The following is a 27,767-nucleotide window of genomic DNA, read 5'->3' as shown; positions in this document are numbered from 1 at the left end:
GGGTGCCTGGGTGGCTCAGTGGGTTAAAGCCTCTGCCTTCAACTCAGGTCATGATCCCAGGGTCCTAGGACCAAGCCCCGCGTTGGGCTCTCTGCTCGGTGGGGAGCCTGCTTCCCTTCCTCTGTCTCTGTCTGCCTCTCTGCCTACTTGTGATCTGTCAAATAAATAAATTAAATCTATTAAAAAATATATATGTGTGTGTATATATATATATATATATATATATATATATATATTCCACAGGCTGCAGTCCCCCAACGGTAGACAGCTAACTTCCATAGCCAAGTGTCATGAACAGTAAATAACCAAACCCAAACCACCTACTGCCCAAAAAAAACACAAACACTAAAGCAAACCAAATCCTGCTTTAATTGAAGCTTGGGGAGTATAAAGTCCTACAGAAACATTACAGAGAATCTTCCAGAAAAAAGGGATCACAGCAATCCCTGTGGAGAGGCAGATGAGAGTAATTCATAGCTCACTAAGGCCTCCCTGTATCAAGTTTCCAGAGTACCCAGAAGATCTCTTCTTCATCTCGGTCCTGTTCCCCATCCTCTCCAAGCTTGATTTCATTGTAAGATAAAAAGGGCTAATGAATTTGAAATTATTCTGGCCTCAAGAAGTAAGATTTTTTAATGAGTAGGACATTTCAAAACTTAAATAACTTTAACATGGAACCCAGCTGACCTTAACAAGTTACTCTGTTAGTGAATAGGAAATGGACTGAATCATCCTGGATGTAATTTCATTAAGGCTTCAAACTATCCAGGAAAAAATAGCACAATTATACCATTTTATAATCCAACTTTACAAAAAGTTTACTACACAAATCAAGAAATATTTGTGCCCACAGAGAGCTTATTTTTAAAAGATCCCCCTCACCCCGCAAAATAGCCATATGTCTCCACTCTTCTTTGTTCCCTTCTCTGTGTCAAAAATATCAATTTATTTCTTCAGGAGGAATGGAAATCCAAAATTATATAGTAAGCCTGAAGAAGAAAATGCTGAGAAATCTAAAAGCAGGAAAGAAAGAAGCTGGTGGGGAAGACAAATGAGGGTTGTTTGTTTCTAATTCATTCCAAAACCCAAGACTTGCCTTTACCAGTCCTTTTCCCTGAAGTCATCTAGCTATTAGAGGGGAGAACCTGGACGTAAAGTCTGTGAAGGAAAGGTCGTTGACAGACAAACTGCCCTTAGGTGACAGTCAAGGAGAGAAGAGGTAGAGGTTTGGTGGTTAATGAAGAAGTGCCTGTCTAGCCATTCCCTCTTCTTCTCTTGGCTTGGCTCAACCAATGTAGATGCGATGGAAATCATTAGCACCAAACGCGGCGTTACACTTGGGACATTTGCGCTGACGGGTGTCATAGCGTGTCTTCACACACTCGAAGCAGAAAACATGGAAACACTTGGTCAGTACAGCATCCTTTTTACGCATGTTGCAACATGGACAGGTCAGGCGTGCCTTAAAAAAAAAAAAAAAAAGAGAAGTCAGAGTCTGATCGACCATAAAGGTTTAAGTGGCTATCATATGGAGGTAAATAAGCAGGAAACCCACTAGGCACTAAGACAAGAGTGTCACCTCCCCTCTAAAAGAAACCATCCTCTGGTTCCCTTCATGTAAAGAACTTGAGTATTTATTCTCCCGGTCTATTAGCAGGCCACTTCAGTCCTGAACAAAAAGGACACGAAGAAATCACTGAGGCAGTTTTCCTAACCTTGTAATCCTTAATCTCCTCCATCAGGATCTCATCACATTTGGGCACATTGTCTGGTTTCTTTGTGGTCTCCAGCTTCCTTCGAAGTCGAGAGATGTCCTCCTGTGGTAAGACATCATACCCATTAGACATACATACTCCCTAGACCTGCCATTTCTGAAGAAAAAAAACTGCTCCAGGGGCGCCTGGGTGGCTCAGTGGATTAAGCCGCTGCCTTCAGCTCAGGTCATGATCTCAGTGTCCTGGGATCGAGCCCCGCATCGGGCTCTCTGCTCAGCAGGGAGCCTGCTTCCCCTTCTCTCTCCGCCTGACTCTCTGCCTACTTGTGATCTCTCTCTCTCTCTGTCAAATAAATAAATAAATAAAATCTTTAAAAAAAAAAAAAAATTGCTCCAACTTGGAACTTTCTACTCGGCAAAGAAAGGACTTTCTGTCCTTTCCTGGCCTATTATCTCTTAGGAATGCAGAGAACTGGAATGGCAAATACCTTCTTTGTTCCTAAGCACAAAACCGTAATCCTATCACCAAACTCTAGTTGCACCTAACTATTGTCAATGCAGTTCTGTAAAAATACAGTCTAAGAATTAAACAACAAAAAAAAGATGAAAAACTTGATAAACTATTTTAAGGTAATTACTCTCAAGCTGAAGGTAAGAGTAGGTTAAAATAACTTACAGATGTATGGATAAGGCTAGAAAGTCATCATGAGAAACATCTGACATGCCAAAAATAGAAAAATTACAGAACTTTAAAATCGTCTAATTTGATAATGTTGCTGTTATTTCATGCCCACCAGGTGGTAGGCACCATGACAGGCTTTGAGGGGAAAGGTAGTGAGGAAAACAGACCTGGTCTCGTCACTCAAAGAACTTATAATCAAGTAGGAGATGACATACATTAGACCAATGATTCCTTCATAACATTTCAGAGCTCAAAAAATACCTGAAAGGTGAAACATAAAGAAAACACAATTGCTCTTGCCTGGGCTCTTTTGAAATTGAACATGTCCTTTTCTTTGGTGACACTGTTCTCCACGATCTCATCCTGAAAATCATGGAGCTTCTTCTGAGCCAACTCCAGTTGCGCTTTGAGGTCATCTGCCAGCTGGGCTGCCTCCATCGCCTAGGTGGGGTGAACAAATAGCGTCAGCTTATTTCTAGGGAAGCAAGACGTTAATCTGGGCCAAGGTAGAAAGTGAACCTATAATGTCATCAGTGTTCTCCGTATTTGCTCCTCTGAGACTAGCCGTCACTTCAGATGACAGGGTAAGCAATCCTACCTTGCGTTTATTCATCTCTAAGGCTTGAGTCCTAAGACCCAGCTCCTTCTCCCCCGTGCCGATGTTGCTTTGTAACAGATGTTCCTTCTCTTCCAATTTCCTTACTACCTGTAACTGGGCATCAACCTTTGAAAAAGAAAAACCAGATTTTAACACAAACAGGAAAGAAAAAAACTATTAACTGACTAGGCACTGTTAATCCATAGGCCCACAAAAAGAGTCTGTTAGAAATCTCAAACCATCACTGTCTTTACCCAGGAACCCTTCAAAATATATGCAAGATCACAATACTTAAAAGCTTCCCTTTTCATACAAAAAAAAAAAAAAAAAAAAAGTCATGGTTGATGGCTCAAGCAAGAGTTTTAAGAAACCACTGAAAATTCTTTTCCAAGTTGCCAAGAGCAAAAGGAATTACATTTATAGATACTCACCTTCTTCAGCAGTACTAATTATCAAAGGCTGGCAATTCACATTAGACCATGTAAATTATAGCTCAAACAAAGGCCATTTCTCTCAGAATGGCTAGAAGTTCTAAAACAGTCTTTTTCTTAAAATTCACACACAGGGACACCTGGGTGGCTCAGTTGGTTAGGCAACTGCCTTCCGCTCAGGTCATGATCCTGGAGTCCCAGGATTGAGTCCCATATCAGGCTCACTGCTCAGCAGGGAGCCTGCTTCTCCCTTTGACCCTCCTCCCCCTCTCATGCTCTCTCTCTCAAATAAATAAATAAAATCTTTAAAAAAAAAAAAAAAAAGAAAGAAAGAAAGAAAAAAAGGAAATTCATGCACAAAGTGGAGTCAACATGAAAGGGTACAAAGTAAGTCATACACCCACGGACTCTCATCCCAGCATCCAGAGGTAATCAGGTAACCACTCTGTTTCTCATACAGCCTTCCTGAAATTTGTAAAATACACAGCACACACACACAAAGACGTACACATTTTTAACATAAAAGGGATAATAAAATCACTTAATAACATTTACCATACTAGCAGATCCTTGTTTGTTTTAACAGCTAAAGTGTACTTCTTTGCAGGGATGTATAATTTATTTACCAGAATGACAAAAATATAATTTAGTTTTCAGGGTTTTTTTCTTATTTTAAAAAAGGCCACAATAATCACTCTTTAATGCAGAGTTTCATGTAGAAAGTGCCCTACTTCAACAAAATTCTGGCAAGCTCTATTCAAATTACCTGAGTCTTTAGAGTCAAAACCTGGTCAGCCAGCTCCTCCTTCTCTTCTTTAAGTAGCTTATGGATCTGATTGGACTTGATACGCTCAGACATGAGCTTGAAATTTGCATCATCCTTCTCCCGCAACTGCTGCATTAAACGGATATTCTGCTCCTGCATGTCTTCAAAGGCCTGGCCTGTAACATCCATCTCTGAGAGGAGAGCCTCTTCCTCCTAAAATATGGAGAAAGAACCCTCATTTTAATAGGATCTTCTAACTCCAAATGAGCACTGGAAACTAAATAGGATCTTCTAACTCCAAATGAGCACTGGAAACTAAATTTTCCCAGTGTTAATTCAGAAATAAAGTAACCTGCCGACAGAGACTCGGTTTTAAGCAGCTTAGTTTTGTCACTTAGGTTAGCCCAAGGAATACAAAAGAAACCCTTATTATCTGAAGACACTGGCACCAATGGTCTAATGCTCAGCTGATCTGTATTCAGGGCTGGTTAGAATAGACAAATCTACACACCAATGTAGCAAACTGATCAAGTAGCCCTTGGTGAAGAAAATTTCTATCATGAAACCTCACATTTTCTCACACTTTTCCACAACTGTAATTATCAAATTTCACTACAGACTTTCTAGCTGTACTGTACAACAATCTGATGGGTGACAGTACCTAAAAATATTTTTGACTTATATTTTGTGTTATGAGGAGACTGAACATCTTTTCAGATGTGTAAGAGCCACTGGTATCCTTTTCTGTGAACGAGTCACATCCTTTTGCCTATTCCTCTACTAAGGTGTTGGGTTTTCCTATCATTTCTGGGGAGTTTTTAAATAGTAGCAAGATAAGCTCTTTTGTGCTAAGTGTTAGAAATATTTTCTCCCTGCTTGTCATTTGTCTTTCAGCTTTGCAAATAGTGGTTTCTGCCAGACAGAAGTTTTGTGGGCTTTTTTAAGTTGAAATTATCAATTCTTTTCATATTTTTTAAACTTTTATTAATAGTTAAAAAGGTCTCCACCAGGGCGCGTCTGGGTGTCTCAGTCTGCACGTCAAATAAATAAATAAAATCTTTAAAAGAAAAAAAAAGGTCTCCACCATTCCAGACTTATAAAGGAATTTGTTTTCTTCTAATGGATTAAAAATTTTTTTAAAGATTTTATTTATTTATTTTATAGAGAAAGCGACAGGGAGAGAGGGAACACAAGCAGGGGGAGTGGGAGAGGGAGAAGCAGGCTCCCCGCTGAGCAGGGAGCCCGAAGCAGGGCTCTATCCCAGGACCCTAGGATCATGACCTGAGCTGAAGGCAGATGCTTAACGAGTGAGCCATGCAGGTGCCCCAAATGGATTAGCTTCTTTAATATTACAGCTATAGTCCATTTGCAAATTATCCTTGTGCAAAGTGTCTGAGTATATATGCAACTTTTTTCCAGTATTAGTGTTTCTTTTTGCCCTTCCGCATTTAATACTCTTCCTTTTCCCCACTGACTTTAAACTGTCCCTTTGGCACATACTAAATACACACGTGTACTCTGGTCTATTTCTGGACTTTTTATTCAGTCCTAGCAGTCTATTAGTCTCAAGCTATCTTACCTCCTGAAACTTCCTGTTTTTATACCTGGTTGAGACAGGAACTGCCACTGCTCTTCTTGTTCGGTTTTATTGGCTGTTCTTGTGTGCTTTTTCATATGTACTTTAAAATTGGTTTTAGTGCCAAAATCAACAAAACCAAAAATCAGTGTTTGTATTAGGATAATACTAAATTTATAATGTCGCTCCACTTCTTACTAGAACCTATAGTAGTACAATTTCCTGATAATTTTTATTTTTTTATTTTTCTTAAAGATTTTATTTATTCATGCGGGGGGAGAGTGCACATGTGCACAAGAGGGGGGCGGGGCAAAGAAGAGGGACAAGCAGACTCCCCACAGTGAGAGGAGCCCAATTCGGGGCTTGATCCCACAACCATGGGATCAGGCCCTGAGTTGAAGTTAGATGCTTAACCGACTGAGCCACCCAAGCACCCGATAATTATTGTGTTTTTAAAAAGAGCAAGAGGAGTGCCTGGGTGGCTCAGTCGTCTGCCTTTGGCTCAGGCCATGATCCCAGAGTTCTGGAATCGAGTCCCGCATCGGGCTCCCTCCTCAGCAGAAGCCTGCTTCTCCCTCTCCTACTCCCCCTGCTTGTATTCCCTCTCTCGCTGTCTCTCTCTGTGTCAAATAAATAAGTAATATCTTAAAAAAAAAAAAAAGAAAAGAAAGAGCAAGAGAGAGAAAATTGGAAACCACCAGATTTAAGAAAAGCCAAAATCCCATTTTTTTTAATCAAAGAAATGCATACAGGTTCTAATAAAGTTCCTCTTTTCAAGGTACTTAATCTAAAACTCCTTCACTTTGCCATTTTGTTATTTCCTAGATACAGTGAAGATGTTCCTCACAGTGAACATATATAGTTTTTCCATTTCTTTATCTTTATTATTGAATATTAAAAGTTAATAAAACTCACTGGGACTTACGTTGTGAGAAGAAGTCTCTACAGTTACATGACCTCAAAACAACCACGGTTAACATACTAGTTATTTATTTATAACTTGTTTGAGGGCACGTTATTTGTGATCATAATGCATATAAAACCATACGCACGCACACACACACACACACACACACACACACACACGTATATGTATATATGTGTGTGTACATATGTATATATGTATGTATATATGTAAAGACACACACATTTTTTTTTCATTTAGACTCACTATATCCCTGATTCCAGATCAGCAGAGGAAGGGTAGACCCCTCAATAAACAACATTTGAACAACTGGCTACCCTTTTGAAAAAAAAGTAAAAATAAAAAAATTTGCCACACAAATACATAAAACAAAATAAAAAAGAATGAAAGATCTCAGTATAAAAACAAACGTACATACAGGAGTAAAACATATTCACAGAAAGAAAAAGACTGGACTAAAAGAGCATACTGCACTGTCAGTAACTTTACTTGTCAAGTAACATGTACTTTTTAAAAACCTAGCTACACAAATAGAGTGTGCCCACCTGCTTGGCCATGGCCAGCTTCTTCTGCAGGTACTCTATCTGCTCCTCAACGGCCCGGATCTTCCTCAAGGCATCCTCATCAGCCATTTTCTTGTTCTCCTTTTTCTCCTTATCCTCTAGATCCTTGAGTCTTTGCCTTAGATCTTCCAACTAGAAAAGGTAAGGAATCACACACACAAGAAGAAAAAGATATAATACAATTTCAAGAATCAACTGATCCTGCACAGATGGAGGGCCCACAACACCAAAGAACCTTGACAGAATTCGAGAGGGAGAGAAACTGGCAGGCCACATCACAACACTGCTGTCACTTCCCTCCATTCCCACAGGACACATTCGTATAAGGATCGCTGGTGACGAGTGCACACGCACCTCTCTTTAGGATAGTGGCTTGTTTTTAAGGCCCCCAAATTGTAAGAGAATAAGACATTCTTCCCAAAAGTAATCTGAAATGTGACTCACTATAACAGTGATTTATGGGAAAAGCATTAATGGAAAAGAGAGAATAAAAAGTCTGAAATGGTTACTCCTATTCCCAGAAATTCTGATATACCTTACCACCTAGTGCAGAATACAGAAATCTGTTTTATTTTAGATGGTCTCTGAAAGGGAGGAAAATGCTTCTGAGTTTTAAATGCTAACTTTAAAGATGAAGAAAGAAACTACATCCTTCAGAAATGTGAAGGAAAATCCCACAAATGCAGACTATAACCAGAATAACAGGTAATGGCAGACTAGATTACCTCTGCCTTAGACTTCTTCTCAGCTGCCATCAGCTGAACTTTGTCTCTCTGTTCCTTCGGGGCAGAGCGGTACATATCTAGCAATAGTTTCATCTCCTTTTGGCTCTCTTGTGCCTTCCTATGATGAGGATGGTAGAGGGAAGTGAAGGGTGTAATGAGAAAACACAGGACATCAGAGCAAGGGAATTTGGAATTGAGCAAAATAATTTATAACAGTTCCATGTACACCTTACATCACAGCTCTAAAAGATACTTCTCACGGACCATCAGGAAACTTGTGGATACACTTGGAAACTACAGAAAAGCAAGCTCACTAATGGAACCATTTCTCCCTTCAGACCAAGTTCTCCAACATAAAGTTATAAAATAAACACCTGTGGCCCTACTTAAAGAGGCAAAATTCTGGGGCCCCACTCTTAGAAACTGAGATAGGTCTGTAATGGGTCCAGGAATATATTTTAAATAAGTCACCCAGATAATTCTGATACTATACTTGAAAAAAGTATTTGCCTTAAAGAGATCAAGAGGAAGGAATAGAAAAAAAGGGAGAAAACTAGAATCAATAGTGGAGTGATGAGCCATCAGCTGCAGACTGAAACTTTCACCTCCTACCAAATTATCGAAACTCTTAACTATACTTTTATATACCAAAGAAACTCAAATGTTTTGAGCACAGTTGTCGTTCAAATCCAACTATCAATAAAGGCACAACCACGACCAATGGGAAGCAAGATGTAACCAGTTCTACTGGTTATGCAGGAAGAGAAGGGGCAGTAATGAGATGTTATGTTGGTGTTTCATTTACGACAGGTCTGTCTTACCATTTCAATGCCTGCAGGAATAAACCTAAGACATCTCTTAAAGTGATCTGATACATACACAAACTAGTTAACTCTCGGGTAAATAGACCAACAATGCTCAAGTTAGAATGATACAAACTCTACCCATTATGATTTAAATTACAGTTGATGCCAGCAATCTGCCAGCAGTTAATTTCAATAATTCTCATGAGTATTGCTTAAGTCATGGCACCCTGTCCCTTAATTTGGATTCATGAAGAATAAGGCTGCAAGTGCAGGGCTCACCGAGCCCTAACCACCGAGCCAGACTCCACACTAGCCCACGCAAGCCATTTTGACTGCACACTTGATTAAGAATTGAGAGCACAACTAATTGTACATTTACACCTGAGATACTATGATGGCCTGTAAGTCACGCCATCCACCAAACATTGCATGCATGATGTCCTAACCTCAGCTTCTGAGTCAGAAACAGTTACTCTAGAAACAGTTACTCTAAAGTCTGCTCTTACTTCAGTTCAATCTTCAATTGTTTGATAACTTCTGCTTCCTTTTTCCTCCCATCGTCGTGTTTCCCCTTCTCTTTATCCTTAGCAGAGTCTCTTTCCTTCTCTGACTCTTTCAGTTTCTGCTTCTCTCGTTCCCTCTCCTTTTCCTTCTCCCGCTCTCTTTCTCTCTCCCTCTCTTTCTCCCTCCTTTCTCGTTCTCGTTCTTCCTCGTCCCGTTTGGACTTGATTTCACTGGCTTCCTCCTGAGATGCCTTTGCTGCGGAGGACTGGGCAGCTAAGTCCTCGGAATCTTGCTTCAGCTCCGCGGGCTCGTCCTTCGGGTCCTCAGTACTAGACTGAGACTGCAGGAGGGCAGTGCCGCTGCGCAGACGTGTCTGGGGGACGAAGGAGGGAAGGAAGCGTGTGACTGACGGCAACCACCCCACTCGGCTCCCTCAAAACCAGCCATGCAAACAGAACAGCTGTTCACACTTATCTGACCCCTCCTGGTTACCTTGTTCAGGTCAGACTGGGCTTCTCTCAGTTTCCGCTTATACCTCAGGACCTCGCCTTTCAGCTGGTGGTTGTGATTCTGGAGGCTGCTGATGAGGTGGCGCATCTCTCGGTTGATGGGGCCTGAAATACAGCAGCAGCAATATTAGGAAGAACTGTGACAAGGGCAAAGGCACAAGGAGACAAAGTGCAGAACACATCAGGGCCCTCTGAGAAACAGGGGAAATTACCAAAAGAAAGAGACCTCCTCCTCAGAAGAAAACAAAACTGGCCAATCTGGTTTTTTTTTTCTTTCTTTCTTTCTTTTTTTTTTTTTTTTTTTTTTAAAGATTTTATTTATTTATCAGACAGAGATCACAAATAGGCAGAGAGGCAGGCAGAGAGAGAGAGGGGGAAGCAGGCTCTCCGCCAAACAGAGAGCCCGATGCGGGGCTCGATCCCAGGACTCCGGGATCATGACCCGAGCCGAAGGCAGAGGCTTTAAGCAACTGAGCCACCCAGCCGCCCCAAAACTGGCCAATCTGAATTGAAAAACAAACACCCAGGCTGTGAGCCAGAATGAATTCCAGGGTTTGATTACGGGTCTTTAAGACATCTGAGCTCCACTTAACACTGTCAGATCCAGATGAGCCACACTATGTTGCTGAAGGAAGTTTAAGGCAGGCATGTGCAGCAGGCGGAGTGAGAATACTCATACCTGCTTGTTCATTGGCGGCCAGCGTCTGCTCAAATTCTATCCTCAGCATCTCGTACTCCTTGCGGACCTGGGCCAGCGTATCTTCCAGCTGGATCACTTCGGTCCGCAGCTTCTTATGAAGACTAACCTCATCTCTCTACGCACAAAAAAGGGAGCCAATCAAAAACTCCTATCCAAATGTGGGAACATCATCATGTTCTATTAATATGTTTCCTAATTTTGACCTGTAAGGATCTAAGAAGAAAAAAAAGTGAAACACTAAGGGGGATTACTCTGAAAAGTTCCCACTCAATCGATATTTAATGAGCACCAGGCAGCTACAAAAACTGATTTGAGAATTGGAAGGATATTACAGAAATGAGGGAAATAGCCCCTACCTGCGAGAATGTTATAATTTACAAGGAGTACTAAACAATAAAACAGAATATAAATGTATGTATGCATGTAAGGTAAGACATATTAAATTCAATTCATTTGTCAGACATACAGGAAAAGACCAACTATGACAACAAATATTATCTTAAGGACTATGGAAGGTATAGAGTTGAACACATGAATGAAAGTTTTTGCCTTAAAAAAAGAGTATTTACATTTGCCCCAACATGCTTTTATGGCTTATAAATGGTAAAACAGCTTCTACCCACTATTCTTGCCACAGGAAATCAGGTGCTCTGTCTCTTTTGGGTACGCGTCTGTTGTCCCACACCACATTCTAATGGTCACTACTCACTCCACTAGACTCTCTGATCCCAAATGGCTGGATGCCCGCCATCTAGCAGAGTAAAGACCTACGGCCACTCCATACATACTTGCTGAACGAGCAATAATCACTCACGAGACGGTAAAATTATAAAATTTATGAGGCAGAAAAGCTTATATACAGAAGACAAAGTGAGGCTACTACCTCAATGAGCTCAACTTGGCGCTGGTGGGTCCCCCTGGTGCCATGAAGCAGCGTCCGAGCCTCATCCAAATGCGCTTTCAACTGCAGACTCTCGTTGTACAGGACGGAGAACTGCGACTGCATACAGCGGTACTCTGGGGTCTCCTTAACCGCCTCCTCCACCGCACTCCGCAGTTCCACCTGAGGAGGGCCCAAAAGCCAGTCAGAAGCAGAAGCTAGCGTCTGCGCCCTGGATGCCAGACAGGAAATAAAACCTTAAACTCAATGATGTCCTGTGCAGTTGTGACAAGCTTTTTTTGTTTGATTTTTGTTTTTTAAGATTTTGTTTGTTTGTCAAGATTTTGTTTGTCAGAGAGACAGAGAGAGAGAGAGCATGCAAGAACACACATTCAGGGGTAGCAGCAGGCAGAGGGAGAAGCAGGCTCCCCAATGAACAGGGAGCCAGATGAGGGACTTGATCCCAGGACCCTGGGATCATGATCTGAGCCAAAGGCAGGCACTTAACCGACTAAGCCACCCATCTTCCTTACAAAGATTATGGATTGTATTTGCCCACCCTTCTAGTTCTGTAAAATCTATATCAAACTAAATCTGACCAGCCAAGTGGTGACACCAGGTACCTGTGTTCTCCACCCAAGAACTGTTTTAATTGACATGTATTTTACATTATGTATCAACCTACACCAATGACATTAGAAGATGCCTATGAAATTTGTCAGACCTGGGGACACAGAAAAACCCTATGAAATTTGTCAGGATGTTTAATTCTCAAAACACAGCTGAGGACCCCCATCACTAACTTGTTCTTTTTATTAACAGTCACAGAGAAATATATTTTCAATACTGGATTAAAAATAGTTATGCTTCTCTTAAGCAACGGCTTGCTTTAATTACCCACTTTAACTGATTTCACTCAGGTTGGTTTTTGTTTTGTTTTGCTTTTTCAGTTCGAGCATCTTTATTTACCTAGAAACATATCAAATTATAAAAGACATGTGGCTATGACTGAAAGAGGGGCAGGAAGACTTTCAGGATCCATTTTCTTCCCGGCCCCCAAGAACGTGGGGAGAGAAAATTCTAACAGGCAGGTTTGAAAACCAACAGGAACCATTACTGATCATGTTTCTTTCTGTTTTGGCAGCTAGGAACAGCACAGCCAAATTCTGTGACCCACATTTGGCAATTATGGACACTGAGTAGCCTGCCTGCTACAAGATGTATGTGCTCCTTGCACAGAACTTGTACACGAGCCCCATTTTTTCTAAATCCATTTTGGATCATCACCCCAGTTTACCCTACTCATTTTTCTCAACAATTCCTAAGTTAGAGCACCCTGATTCAGTCTACATATATCTTTATAGGTTGTCTTAGATACTTTTCAGAACAAGGCACAGTATAACTAACAAATAAATAAACAGACATATCAACAAAACCCACATTTTTCTTTTCCTTCATAAGTTCTGAGGGCCAACCAGTATGGATGTGAATTGATCAGCGAAAAGTTTCATTCTACGGCCCTTCAGAGAGGTGTCTCCTACCTTCAGCTTCTCATTTTGGGTGGTGACCTCCTCCAGGTCTTGCTGGAGTTTCTCCAGCTCGCAGTGGCGGTTCTGGGCCAGCTCTTTGTTCTCCTCAAGCTCTGCATTCATTTCCTCAAACTGGACAGAAGAAGGAAAACAGAAAAACGAGCAAAAAGAATTTTTATATCATTCCCATTCCTAAGCTTCCACCTTCACCTTCCCATTCTTCCAGCACAACCCCACTCTACCACTTGTGAACTCCTAAGTACCAAGCATGACAGCTGACACGAGATCACAAACGTGTCCCAAGTGAGTCGCGCATCTTACCTTCCGGGCATTGATAGTGATCGTGCCGCCATAGAGACTGCTCCCTGCTCCGTATACTTTATAGCCTTTCGAATTCACCTATAGGAAGGACAAAGATTTTAGTGAGAGGAGACCCTAAAATTTTACTCTGATAACCAAAGTACTTTCAAGAGTCCATTTTGTTCCCAGGTACTACTACCTGGGTCCATCCTTTCTGAGTAGACTCTTTAAAAATGAATCTAGTCTCTAAACTGTAAACGAAAAAGCACTTGCCCGCTCTAGAACTTCTGCTAAGTGGCGGTTGAGTCGCTGTTCCCTCTTTCGAATTTTGTCAATATCCCACTGCAGGTCATCGATCATGGACTCAAGGACAGACACTCGTGACTCAGCTGTCTCCACTTTACTCTGCAACTTAGAGAACTACAACCCAAAGACAGGCATCCAGAAAAAGAAAGCCAAAAAAAGACCGAGTTAGAAAAGCAATACCTTCCATCACTACCTTACATCCCAAATCTCACAAAATTAACCCTTGCTTGGCAACATTATAGACAAAATTAAATTGGAGCTGCTTCACCTTCTTCCCAATGCATGAACATAAAAATAAAATCATGAAAACTCTAATTACAAAACTGTTACATGTTCACATTAACATATACCCTTTGTGTTGGTTTTAAAAAATGGTCCCCAAAGTCTTTGGCAGTGGTGGCACTGGCCCTCCTCTTGAATCTGGGTTAAGTTCAGTGACCCGGTGGAAATGATGCTACGTAACTTTGAGGCTATGTCTGAAAGGCCATGCAGGTTCTGCCTGCTGTTCTTGGAACACTGACTCTCTGGAAGAAGCCAGGTGCCATGTAAGAAGCCCAACCCTGACACTGCCACGTTGGTGCAGCAGCATGCAGGCTTTCCAGGGTACGGCCCAGCACTGTGAGCTCCCCACCAGCTGACAGACAACATCAACCGTCAGCCACGGAAGCCACAGTGGACGTCAGCTCAGCTGAGCAAAGCATGTCTCTCTCCAGCTTAGTAATGGACGAGATTTGGGAAAGGGCCAGAAGACGTGAACCTTCTCATCTCTGTCACACCTAATTTATGTCTCAAACATTACAAAAAGTTATTTTATTTTCCTACTATACCCCAATCTATTCATAAGCACTGCTATACCCTACTATGTATATATTTTAAGGCTGATGAGAATCCACATGTATTAACAAACTTCCCAGATGATTCTCATGCAAACAGCCAGCACAGACCTTGGCACTTGAGTTTATAAAATAAGAGCATAAAGAAGAACATGGGCTTTAAAGTAAAACACACCTACATACAAATTACAGTTCAATCACTTGCTGTGTGTTCAGACCAGTTACCAACCTCTTTGAATTTGTTCCCTTAGCAGTAAGATGGCAACTGCTTGACCATTAGAGAGGATACTAAAGTACTGAAGTGCTAGACACTAAGGAGATGGTAACTACTAACTTACCAATAAGCACAGAGTATGGGCGGCCAAACTAAAATACGTCAAATTTCAACACAATATCCTTTCAACTAAACTGAAATGATAATCAGGGGTGTCAGAAAGAATCTTAAAGGTCTATTATCATTTTATCTCAATCACTGTATATAAATAAATAAATACCCAAATCCTGACGTAGTTTGGTCATGGCATTATTGATGCCCAAATCTGGACTGAAAACCCACATTCCTCAAGTTCCCAGCCCATCATCGATACAGTAGTTCCTACTGTCCCATTCTTAGATGAATTTCTACCAACCCATCCCTCAGTAACATAGTACGTGATATTTTATATTTGGGGTAATTCATTATTTGAGGGATTGGTGTGTTGTTGCACAAAACCCCACATGATGGTATTTCTTCCTAAAAACTAACATCGTAAAGTTGTCTATTCAACAGAGGCACAAGTCTAGGAAAAACATTCAATTTTTTTTTTTTCCCTTAATCTTTCCTCAGATTTTGATTTCTCAGATCTGGATGTTCTCTCCTGTCCTGGATGCTCTTTAATATAAAAATAGGCTTTCAAAATACAGCCAGATGATCCTCAAAGCACTCAAAATGCTAAATCAATGTCTGCCACAGGCCACAGAAAGTACCATCTCTCCTTTCAGGTCAAGTACCTCCTGAGACATGGTGCGATGCTTCTCCTGAAGGAGGTCTGTCAGTTCCTGTAGCCTCATGTTCTCCTGGGCAAGGAAGGAATTCAGCTCCTGCACTGCCTCCTCCACGATCAGATTATCTGAGGGAGCAGAACCGCACTTTAGTTTAACATCTATAGTGTCAAATTTTAAAAGTGCACCTCCCACCAAATATTAACATGCTATGTCACTTTATTTTCCTGAAAACCTTCAAGAAGTAGGTTGGTTTTTATTATCTTCACATGACTGATTAAGTACCCAGCCCTTAGATGACCTGCTTAAGGAAATGAGCCAAATTTGTGCTTCAGTAGAGGATGACACAGAGCCAAAGTCACCTAACTCATCCCTTTCTACAAAATCAAAATGCTGTGAGGAAAGAAATGGAGGTTCTGTAACTTTATTCGGATAAGACACAATCACCTAAAAAACTGCATTTTAGAATTGTAGACAAGATAGAGGTATCTCTCATCAATGACAGTCTTCATAGCAATAAAATTCTATTTCATAAGGCTATCACAAATTCCTATTATTCACTAACACCAACATGCAGCATCTCTCTGTTGAGAGAAGGGGGAGCACAGGGCAGAAATTTCCTGACCCAAATGAGCACCCATAAAATCACAAAGAATGAAGGTAAGAGCCTCGAATTACTTAACATATTCCAGAATATGATGCTAGGGGCACTCCTGAAGCTCAAAAGCCAAAATGTACACTACAATTTACAAAGAAGGTAGATAAATATACAGAACTTATTACACCAAGTAAAAATGTTTAAAATTTAGAGTCACAAATATAAATGCTCAAATCCAAATGTTAGCAAGTGAAACCAGATACTCTTCAGGATATATAGTGCCCTGTAGAGACAGTTACCAGAAGGAAAAATTGTGGGCTTTCCTCCTACCCTCTGGCATGTGGTGGAGAAACACCATACACAACAGGCTGGCCATGTGGTGGTTTTTGTGGTTTTCAACCAGGATTGCCTATAGAATTACTTGTGGGACTTTTAAGATTAGACAATTCCCTAGGACCCATCCCACACCTACTAAATAAGAATACCCATGGGCAAGGCCAAAAAACATATGCTCCAAAAGCTCTTAAAGTGATTCATAACCCAAGTTAAGAACTGGAAGCTGAATTTTAGTCCTTTTAATATCCTGAGATACTCAGAACAAGTCCTAGAATAAAATAAGAGCTCAATAAATACTTATTGAATTAATAAACAAGCTGATAAATGCAATTCTTTTGAATCCAAGGATAAAATAAACATGGGGGGGGGGCGGAAATGAACTGCCAAAAAGGTATAGTTGATGCTATAATTCATTCTTTATAGATCTTTATCTTTTAGCAAGTTCAGCTTATCAACAGCAATTGCCTTTTATGCTATAAAAAAATAACTCAGTGATTTGTAACTCATAATTAACGTTTTTATTTGAACTTAAACTCTAAAACGCATGCCCTCAAAAATAATTTTAAAAATACTGTTCAGTATGCTACCCACTTCAGTTCCTTTTTAAAGGTACCAATTATTTTACTTGATATTCATTTATAAAATCAAGTTTAACACTGGCATAATCTCTGCAGATGGCATATTACCTGCATATAATATGCATACAGTATGTACCATGATACACACAGTTCATCCATGTGGCATATTATAGGATTTAAAATCCATATTATTGGATTTAACCATCCAACTGTTCTAGTACAGCCAAGGGAGAAAGAAGTAACACCCAGCTCAGTTTACATTAGGTGACAGGGAGGATTTATAGCCACTCATTCATCATAACTAAGCACGCACTAGATAGCAGATACAGTGCTAGAAACTGGAGAAACGAAGAGTGAGCCAAGGCACTGTACCAGGAGGCAGAACCCACAAGAGGATATAACATATAAATAAAAAAGACTAGGAGGACATGAACCACATTGCTTACAAAATGATCATTTTTGAGAAGTGGGATGGGAGGACTTCTATAGTCTACTTTTATGTATTTCTGATCAGTATATTCCAAAACTGGTATCTAAATAATAAAGTACACAAATATGCAAATACATTATTGGAAAAGCAAAAGAAACCCTTTCCCATCAAATTTTCACAAGTCTTTTACATCCCTCACCTTTTAATTCTGTTGACAATTTAGCCAAGTAGCCTTAAAAAAAAAATTAAGAGTAGGGGCGCCTGAGTGGCTTAGTTGGTTAAGCGTCTGCCTTAGGCTCAGATTCCTGGGACTGAGCCCTGCATCAGGATCCCTGCTCAGCGGGTAATCTGCTTCTCCTCTCCCTCCACTCTGCTTGTGCTTCCTCTCTTGATCTCTCTTGCTCACTCGCCCTTTCTCTCAAATAAATCTTAAAAAAAAAAAATTACAGAGGGCACCTGGGTGGCTCAGTTAGTTAAGCATCTGCCTTTTGCTCAAGGTCATGATTCTGGAATCCCAGGATCAAGTCCTATATTGGGCTCCCAACTCAGCAGGGAGTCTGCTTCTCCTTCTGACCCTTCCCCCTCTCACGTTCTCTCTCACTCTCTCTCAAAAAATAAAATCTTAAAATAATAACAATAATAATTTTAAAATTCTTATTTGACTGCCCAATGGTTCATTACATTCAACATACTACCATCAGAAACAAAAGGTTAAACATCTTTTTTTTTTTTTTAAAGTAGGCTCCAGGCTGAATGTGGGACTTGAACTCATAACCCTGAGATCAAGAGTCACATGCTCTACTAAGCCAGCCAGGCACCCCAAAAGGTTAAACATCTTAATAATCACAGAAATTATGCTATTACAACTAGACCATGATTATTAAAAATGTGAAATCAGGGCATTAAAGAAGATGCAACCTGGCTACACAAATACTTTACTACATAATGTACAATTTTAAGTTTCTCCATTAACACTGACTAGTAACATAATTATTTCAAATAGACACTTCTCCATTCATATAATATTTTCTCTCTCTTTTTTTTTTTTTTTTTTTTTGAGGGGAAGGAAGAGGGAGCAAAAGAATCTTAAGCGCATGGAGCCCATTGCAGGGCTCAATCTCATGACCCTGAGATCAATACCTGAGCCAGAATCAAGAGTTGGACGCTTACCAACTGAGCTGCCCAGCCACCCCTCTTTTATCTTTTTAAACACAGAGACCATCTAACAACTCTAAAACCTGAGCCAACTCTTTTCGAAAATATTAGAGATGGGGTGCCTGGGTGGCTCAGTGGGTTAAAGCCTCTGCCTTTGGCTCAGGTCATGATCCCAGGGTCCTGGGATCGAGCCCCGCATCAGGCTCTCTGCTCAGCAGGGAGCCTGCTTCCTCCTCTCTCTCTCTGCCTGCCTCTCTGCCTACTTGTGATCTCTGTCAAATAAATAAATAAAATCTTTTTTAAAAAAATATTAGAGATAACAGATAAATAAAAAACAAGAACATATCAAAGCTGACTCTTTGGGGGCATGCCTGGGTGGCTCATTCAGTTAAGTGTCTGACTCTTGATTTCGGCTCAGGTTATTATCTCAGGGTCGTGACACTGAGCCCTGGGTTGAGTTCCACGCTGGGCATGGAGCCTGCTTAAGATTCTCTCCCTCTCCCTCTGCCCATCCCACCCCCCTGCCTCACACATTCTCTCTCTCAAATAAATAATTATCTTTACGGGCACCTGGGTGGCTCAGTTGGTGAAGTGTCTACCTTTGACTCAGGTCATGATCCCAGGGTCCTGGAATCGAGTCCCAAATTGGGCTCCCTGCTCAGCAGGGAGCCTGCTTCTCCCTCTGCCCTTCCCAGCTCATGCTCTCTCTCATTCATGCTCTCTTAATCTCCAATAAATAAATCTTTAAAAATAAATAAATAAATCTAAAAAAAAAAAAACAAACCTGACTCTTGAAGTCAAAGTTGAACATCTTATAAACAAAATTTTTTAAGTGTAATTACCAATACTTAAAATATCCAAAAACACAGCTACTCCTTAAACAGTAAAATTAATTTTGCTACCTATAAAAGTGTTTAATAGAGCGTATCAGAATGGAGCTTTCCTCAGCTACTTACAGGACCGTTAGTGGCTCAAAACATGAAGAACTTGGAAAATACTAACATGCCATAGCAACAACATTACTGGTATTACTGGTAATACTGGAGATTGCATCCCAAGGAATGGAATCAAAAATAAATACATTAAGCCTGCAACTACAAATCAGCATGCAAAGAGAGCTCTTATTCCTCCCGCTTCTTCTCCCAGTCTCCCAGCCTCACCTCCACTGCTCAGCTTCCGTGATAAGAGCTCCACTTTTTCTTGTAATTTATCATAGACCGTCACAATCTGGGACACAGCTCGGCGGGAGGACTCCACACGCTCCTGCAGCTGAGATTCCATTTCCTCGCTGGAACTGCTGGCCAGAGTAGCAAGGAAAGAGAAAGCTGGCTCTTGCCCTTCCCCTGAGGACACAGGGGGTAAAAAGAAGCCGTCAACGTTATAAAACTGGCAATATCAAAATCTTCTTTCTTTCCTCAAGTGGAAATCCCAAAAGCAGAGCTCTACTTCAGAAACCCACACGGCACGTGGTGGTAGCAGGCACCACAAATACTCACCTCTGTCTCGGTCATCTTTCCGCTCCTGATTGCTATCAGAGTCCGGTTCTGGTTCCGGGACAACAAGGGCTTTTCTCTCCGTGAGGAGATCTCCCAAGCCCTGCTCCAGATCATAGCGTTTAAGGATGATACGGATGTTTTCATCAAACTGGAGGAGGGTGGGCACCGTTATGAAAAAACAAAAGAACACAACTTGGGAAATGAAGAGAGTGCTAAGGCGAACAAAAATATTCAACAATCTGAGCAAATAAATGAGTGAGCTACCTGACTCCAGTACCGGTTGACAATCAGCAGTGAGGCATCATCGGTGGCCTGTCTTCGTTCCAATTTTTCGATGTGCTCACGGAGTTCATCTTCAATGGTCTGCCGCTGATCCAGCATTTCTGCCAGCTTGCGATTTTTGGTTTGCAGTGTACGAATGTCTAGCTCCTCCTGCTCCAGGAAACCAATCTTATTAGTCTCCACAAAGAAATTGGGCAAATCTGCTTTTAAATTCAACAGAGTCATATTAATTAGTAATTTCCAATGACTAAAGCTATTTATCTTTAAAAATCTTACAACAAATAATTGGGTAAGTAGGAACAGAGGAAGGAAAGAATGTGCAATGATGGGAAGTAAGAATGATGCTAAAATACCAGAACCTGGACCACACCCATCTCACGGTTCTCTTCTCATGAACACTCACAAAGTTCCGTGAGGCTCCACTGTCCCTCTAGACCACCTTCTACCCTGATGACCGCTGCCATCTATCTCCTCAGCACCGCCCCCAACTCATTTAGGAATCTCAGTACCTGGGTCCTTCTCTGCCCCAGTCCCTGCCGACATATCCAGTAAGTGCAATACCCATGCGGAGAGGTGCACATGTGGACGAACCATCGAATCCTCTAGCTGTCTAGGCTGCATTCTGAATTCCTTATCTCCGGGGAGTATCTCCCCCATACTATGTTTCGGCCATACCATTTCAAAAACCACATCTTAGGGGCACCTGGGTGGCTCAGTGGGTTAAAGCCTCTGCCTTCAGCTCGGGTCATGATCTCAGGGTCCTGGGATTGAGCCCCGCATCGGGCTCTCTGCTCAGCAGGAAGCCTGCTTCCCTTACTCTCTCTCTGCCTGCCTCTCTGCCTACTTGTGATCTCTGTGTGTCAAATAAATAAATAAAATCTTTAAAAAAAAAAAAAAAAACGCATCTTGGACTTCTGTCATTATCTGGAACTGTGCCATAACTGAAACCTTAAAATTCTGTGAACAAAACTTATCTTTTTCCAGGTACCTTGTGCCCTTATCCCCATACACCGGTCCTCATCTAGATCTCCCAGAACCTTGAATTCTCTCCTTTTTCCTTGTCAGTCCGTCTGTCTCCACTGTCTTCCATACCTTGACCTCAGCTTTTATTCAGGATCTCATTCTCCTCTGTTTCTGCAAAAATATCATTCCATCAGTAATTCCACACCTCTCTCAGTATCTTTCACTTTTCTCCCTAATTCCTTTCCCAGGACAAGGTGGGGACTAGAGGTGGGAAGTATGGGGTGAGTATCCCAGGCAAAGAAAAGGATTGAAAAGGATTACATTTTTACTTTACCTAGGAATTCATGAATATTTTAAAGTAAGAACTGTTTATTAGAGCACCAATTTCTTGTGTTGCTTCCATTTTCTTTCTTCCATTTTGGTTAAAAAATTCTTGATATGTCAAATTAGTCAAGAGTTTCCCAAACATACAGCTATTAATACTATTAATCCTATTAATAAATGAAATCCTCAACTTCTTCTCTGAGCCCTACTTTCCCTCTTCTTGTTCTAACTGAAACCTGGATGAGAATCCTGTTGCTCCTTAAGTTTCTCCAGCACTAGGCCTGTGGACAGGCAGGCATCCTTCTTGTTCTCTAATGGCCTGCCATTCCAGGCCATTAGCCCACCTGCCTCCCCAAAACCTCCTAGCTTTGCAGCTCATGCACTGGTCTGCACCACCTGCTACACTGCCTTCCTGCACTACTCTATGATGCCCAGATTACCTCCCCACGTTTCCTAAAGATTTAGCACCTACCTTATTATACTCTCAAATGCTACTCCTATCACAGTTCTTACTGATTTCAATTCCCATATAGATTATCTTTCCTGTATCTCAAATCATCAAGTCGTTCACTTTCTTTCCTTCAATGATGTTGTCTTCTGCCTCTCTCAGTCACCAAACTCCCAGTTATTCTTAGTCTTAGCTATACGTGTATGCTCTTCATAAGCTCAATTTCAAACACCCCGTTCTCCACAAACACCACATTACTTTTCCAGCTCACTCTAGTGTCCTGATTCCCAAAGCTCTTCACCTCCTCCAAGATCTATAATCCATTGGTTTTGTATCTTTCCCATCCTTCACTCCTCTCACTTCCTCACTCCCTTCTTTATTGAACTTAAATTCTGCAGTAAGCTGCAATCGCGACCGTTTGTAACCTCCTCCTTCCTTGCTTCTTCTTCACACTTACCTGGTAAAAACCCCACCCCTCATAACATCCAACTCTCCACTCCTACAGGCCTATAACCATGCAGCTGAACGTGACCACAAAACATAAAGTATCATGCTGCGTGGGCTCACTTTAAACTCATGATCACAGAGTCAAGTAGGTCCTCAGTGCTGGCCAGCAAAAATACCCTAGTCCATTCCCTCTTCAAGATGACTACTTCATACCTTCTCCTGTCTCTTCAACCTCCAACACTTCCTCCCCCATCCTCACTCTCAGATGAGTCGCCTCTGATTTCACTGAAAAAAAAACAGAAGCAATCAGAAGAGAATGTCCACAGCTATTGCTCATAACTGCAGCTACGGACCTACCTACAGCTGAACTTACATCCACAGCCTTCCTCTTTGTTGCTACAGATCAACTGTTCCTGCTCCTAGTTAAGGCCAATTCCCCACCTGTGCGTTATATCACACACTCTCTCCCCTATTTGTGGAAATCACACCAACAACCATCTCCTCTTTCTGCTACCCCGTCAACTTGATCATCTCTACCAAATCATTTCAATCAACATGCTATAATAGCTCCTACTTTGAAAACAAAACAAACCTTCCCTCAACCCCATATTTTCCTCTGGCTAATGCCCCATTTTCTGTGTCTTGCTTTGTATTAGTATTCTCGCAAGGCATGGTGTCTCCCCTCTTTTCCCTAATTCCTCTCCTCTTCTCTTCAGCTCATTGCAATCAGGCTTCTAGAACCACCACTCCATGAACATAGGCCTCACTAAGGCTCTACTGCTAAACCTCATGTCTCAGTGTTCCCCTTACTCAAACCATCAGCAGCACCTGAACAACTCCTTCCTTAAACACTCTCATTATTTGGTATCTGGGCCCCCACTGTCTCTTGTTCTCCTCCTTCATTTTCTGTCTCTTTGGTCAGTCTCTTCTCATCACCTTGACATGAAAATATCAGTCAATAGCAGTGCTTCAGGGCTCTGTTGTCAAGCCTCTTCCTTATCTACACTCAGAGCCTCTAGTCTCATGGATTTAAATACCTCCTACAAAATGATGACTCCCAAATGCACAGCATTAGCCCAGACCTCTCTTCAGACAGCAGATTGTGGTATCCAGCCACCTAACCCACTCAGATGTCCAGTAACTTTCCCAAACTTGAATGTCCAAAATCAAACTCCTCCCTCATCCTCCACAGCTTCCAAAAAAATCTGCTCCTCTCATACTCTTCCCTAGCTCAGTAGGTGGACAGTCCATACTTCCAAAATTCTGGGATCTCATAAACTTCATCCAATCTATCAGCAAATCTGTCAATACTACCACCACAGTGACCCAGGTTACCATGATCCCTCATCAAGATTACCGCAACAGCCTCTTGCTGTGGACACTTTTGTGCCCCATGCCATGTCCCGTCAGCCCACCAGACTTCAACACAGCCATGGTGGAGAGCTCCATCCACACCCCCAGTATCTTTTCATTTTTTGTTCCACAACTCAGCTGGCTCACTAGAGCAACCTTGAAGTGCAGAGGAAAAGCTATTGCCTGTAAGAGCAACCTTCAACCAACTGTGGCAGGAATTAGTGGATATATGCCCCATCTCCCTACCCTTAGAGAGATGAAATGGAAAGGAAAAGAGGGAGAAGGAATGAGGGAACAACTCTGCTAACTGAACTGATGCTCCTCTACCATCTATTCTCCAAGCATAAGTGACAACATGTTACTCTCCTGCTTAAGACCTTACAATAGCTCCTCACTACTTTGCGGATAAGATCCAAACAGGGATGTATCTTCTCTGCTTCTCTTAGAGCATGGGGCTATTCATCCCTATGAACAACATATCCCCCACTCATAAACGTTAGAACAATCTGCTCCGTTGGCAGTGCCAACTGACAGCCTGAAGTCCAGGGGCTGTCTTTAGTGTAAAGCATAGTTCTGGTAAACAACAGATGCTCAACAAATATTTATATTTATTGAGTTAGCAAATGTCCTTGGGATGCATGATGTGATTCAGTGTTAAGACAAAATCACCTCCCGGCAAAGTATGGAGCAGCTGAACCCGAGAGAGACTAATGACACTTCATCAACAATTTACTCTGAATGTTCCCATTATTCTCCCTGATCCTAAGCCTAATTCAAATAAGTAAGAGATGGGGTTTTATAAGCTATACAAATGTAAAGCATTTTAACACCATATCCCCATGGCTGAGTTCCAGAAACAGACTCCTGATCTAAATCCAAACCAATTACAGTGAGTTTCTGATGTCTAATGGACATATAACATTACTCTAAGCTTCTGGTATGTAACAGTCTAATGAAACTGTCAACTCCATAACAGCAAGGGCAGAGTCTATTTTATTCACCATTACATTCATAATATCTAGCCCCATAATAATTATCAATAGCTCAAACATACTGCATACTTACCATATTAAAGGTAATGTTTTAAGCCTGTTTATCAGGGGCTCTTTCATTTTATCCTCTCAACAACCCAATGAGGTAGGTACAATAATAATATTTTATATACAAGGAGAAGAGGCACAGGGAAGAAAAGAGAAAAGTGAGCAGCTAAGAAGTGGTAGCACTGAGGGTAAATTCCAGGTCGTCTGAACTCAGACTCTGACCCTTCGCCATTCTCTCAGTGATTTTGCTACACTGCCTCTTAGTACCTAGCATCTAACTTTTCAGTGAATGAAAAATGAATGTACAATTTCTCACTGCTAATGCCTATAATCATGGTGTATCAGGCACCACACTCACCAGAGATGAGAAGCATACCTTTGAAAATAAAGACCAAATGTCAATATACTCTTTTCAGAACTGACCACATCATTTCACCTACTTCTGGCTATTTCCCTCTTCTTGTCAAATAAATTTCTCTTACACCAGAAGGCTTCCATAAACTCTTACTTTCAGGTTGCAATTGACAAAAACAAAACAAAACACACACACACACTCTCACAGCACTGTTTCCACATACCGTTGAAGAGACACCCCCGAGCTTAATCGTCTCCACTGTGGTCCCTGAATCTTCAACAGCTGTCTTCTTCTCCGGAGGCATGGATGTGCCAGACTCTCCAGCCGCTCTTTTATTTCCAATTCCTGACATCTTGGCACCAGATGACAGCAGTATTCCTGGAGGGGAAAAAACCCTCAGAAATTTAGGTAAGATATGCAAGAGCAACAATAAAGAAACCACCCACAGTGTAAAAACTAGCAACTTTTCTAGCCAGCCTTTTAACCAAAATCCATTAACTTCATACCATGTGACACAATCTCCAAATTCCTCTTGGAAAGAAAAAAGTAAATTGTGGAGTAAGAGTCAGGGCTGAATTTACACAACCACCAATTTCTAAATAGGGTGCTGATAAGAAATAAGACAACGGGCAAAGGATGAAGACACCAAGAAAAATGTCAGAGAAATCTCACTTCCTGAAATGTCAGAATCAGAAAAACAGTTTGATTAGGAAAGGAACTAATTCTATTGTGTTGGAAAAATCACAGAGCTGAAAGAGATCTCAGAAATGTCTATTAAATCATTAATATTGAGCAAGTAGTGTATCACCACTGAGGCTCAATTTCCCAAGCCAGGAATAAGAGTATATAATTACCGTGCCCCTTTCAAGGAATGAATAAGTATAGAAAGAACGTAGCACAATGCCTAACACGAAGAATGCACTCAGAAAAACTAGCTCCCTTTCTTCAATTTGCAGTTTCTTTCCTATTCCCAAACGTTCTCCTCATGATGTCGCACAACCCTAAGGAGAGCCTAGACCTGACAGTGAATCACCATTCTACCTCTCAGGGAGCCGGGTTGCCTTGAAGGAGTTCTCCCAAGGGCTTCGGTTTCCCCCTACGTACGCAGAGGCGAACAAATATTCTGGCTACCTAAACTGCCTCCCAGGGTTTCGGAGCTCAAAGAAGGAGAAATGGATGCTAAAGCACTTGCTGCTTCAGAAAGCAGCCCTACCATCACCGAGACTACACACCACCCTGCTTCCGATTCAAGCTCCAGAAGGGGTTACTGGCGGCAGTAACCTCAGTGGGAGCTTGTCTGGAGAGAGGACAGAGAGGGGCAAGACAGGGGCCGCAACACGACTCGCGAGGAGGCAAGGACCCCAGCCTCCCGCGCCGCCAAACGCAGGCCCAAGAGAGGGAAGCCCCGGAGCCCGAGAGGGTGGAGATACCCCAGGGCCTGCACAGTCCCGCAGCTCCCTCGCCCGAGGTCTAACCTGGGTTCTAGCAACTCGCGCGGCTGGGCAGCGGAACTCGGGCAGTTATTCACCAAGGTCCGCTCAGCGGCCCCACGTCTCACCCCTTACCCGCAGGCGAGGACCCATCGAAGCTTCCGGGAAGCGGGGCCAAGGAAAGGAAGAAGGGAAAGAAGAAAAGAAGGCGCTTCAGCGCCGCCGGGCGGAAGTGACGTCCTGCTAGGGCGCCGAGTGCCCGGAAGCAGGGGCCGTCTCCGTAGCAACGCGGGGGAGCCGACCTCAACCTGCGCCGTGTCCCCGCTGGCGTGGGCGAGAGGGCTCCCGACTTTTTCGGCTTATTGGCCTGTGTTACTGCGACCTCGTTTTTGCTACTGAAATAAAGTGCTTTGTTCTATTGCCTATTACTGGTGCGATGGAGACTCATTCGGACTGCCGATTGGCCGATGGGCCTGTCAATCTCCGGGCGGAGAGACCTAGCCTCAGGCACCTCAAGAAGCTGTTATTCCGCATCCATTTGTGCTGAAATCGCCCTGGAGAAAATCCAAACAATTTGATGGGTTTCGGGGCTTGTAGGTTCTTACAGGGAAGTATATACGGTCCTGCCAACACATTAGAATTATTTGGGGAGTTTTGGTCCTTCTAGGGTAGGGGCTGCCATGGGCTTTTTTTTTTTTTTTTTTTTTTAAGATTTTATTTATTTGACAGATCACAAGTAGGCAGAGAGGAAGGGAGAGGAAGCAGGCTCCCCGCTGAGCAGAGAGCCCAATGGGGCGCTCGAGCCCAGGACCCCGAGTCCATGACCTGAGCCAAAGGCAGAGGCTTAACCCACTGAGCCACCCAGGCGCCCGGCATGGGCATTTTTTTTTTTTTTTTTTTTTTTTTGACAGATCACAAGTAGGCAGAGAGGCAGGCAGAGAGAAGAGGAAGCAGGCTCCCCACTGAGCAGAGAGCCCGATGTGGGGCTTGATCCCAGGACCCTGGGATCATGACCCCAGCCGAAGGCAGAAGCCTTAACCCACTGAGCCACCCAGGCGCCCCGGCATGGGCATTTTTTAAAAGCCGTCCTCCATCCCACTTAAACCCCCAAGACGCTAAGGTGCAAACAGTTACTGCTTTTTGCTTCTTTGGAACAGAAAAGTGACCAGGCAGAAGATAAGAAACATAAACCAATAAACAGTTT

The 27,767-nt window shown here is 42.1% G+C and overlaps 1 protein-coding gene across 2 annotated transcripts; it reads right to left on the bottom strand.

The window, feature by feature from the left end:
• Positions 1–346: 346 nt before the first annotated feature.
• On the bottom strand, positions 347–27,133 carry LOC111146135 (ring finger protein 20). Of its 2 annotated transcripts, none has more exons than XM_022501545.1 (20): positions 26,609–27,133; positions 25,357–25,511; positions 20,186–20,353; positions 19,922–20,069; positions 19,586–19,768; positions 15,338–15,456; positions 13,482–13,628; positions 13,230–13,307; positions 12,921–13,040; positions 11,383–11,562; positions 10,479–10,614; positions 9,783–9,904; positions 9,293–9,663; positions 7,981–8,098; positions 7,238–7,387; positions 4,192–4,404; positions 2,995–3,120; positions 2,697–2,837; positions 1,716–1,817; positions 347–1,462 (listed from the first exon to the last, which is right to left on the bottom strand). In XM_022501545.1, the coding sequence occupies exons 2-20, from the start codon at positions 25,483–25,485 to the stop codon at positions 1,286–1,288; spliced, it is 2,928 nt and encodes a 975-aa protein (XP_022357253.1). In that variant the 5' UTR covers positions 25,486–25,511; positions 26,609–27,133; the 3' UTR covers positions 347–1,285. The 2 variants fall into 2 exon arrangements, with proteins under 2 accessions (XP_022357253.1, XP_022357254.1); XM_022501546.1 differs by lacking the exon at positions 26,609–27,133 and adding an exon at positions 22,599–22,670 and having other exon boundaries at positions 25,357–25,410.
• Positions 27,134–27,767: the final 634 nt, after the last annotated feature.

Source organism: Enhydra lutris, unplaced genomic scaffold (assembly GCF_002288905.1).
Source record: "Enhydra lutris kenyoni isolate GAN:26980312 unplaced genomic scaffold, ASM228890v2 scaffoldscaffold13, whole genome shotgun sequence".
In the NCBI taxonomy this organism is placed as follows: Eukaryota; Metazoa; Chordata; class Mammalia; order Carnivora; family Mustelidae; genus Enhydra; species Enhydra lutris.
The sequence above is the reverse complement of the archived record's forward strand: the minus strand, read 5'-3'. Positions and strand labels throughout refer to the sequence as shown.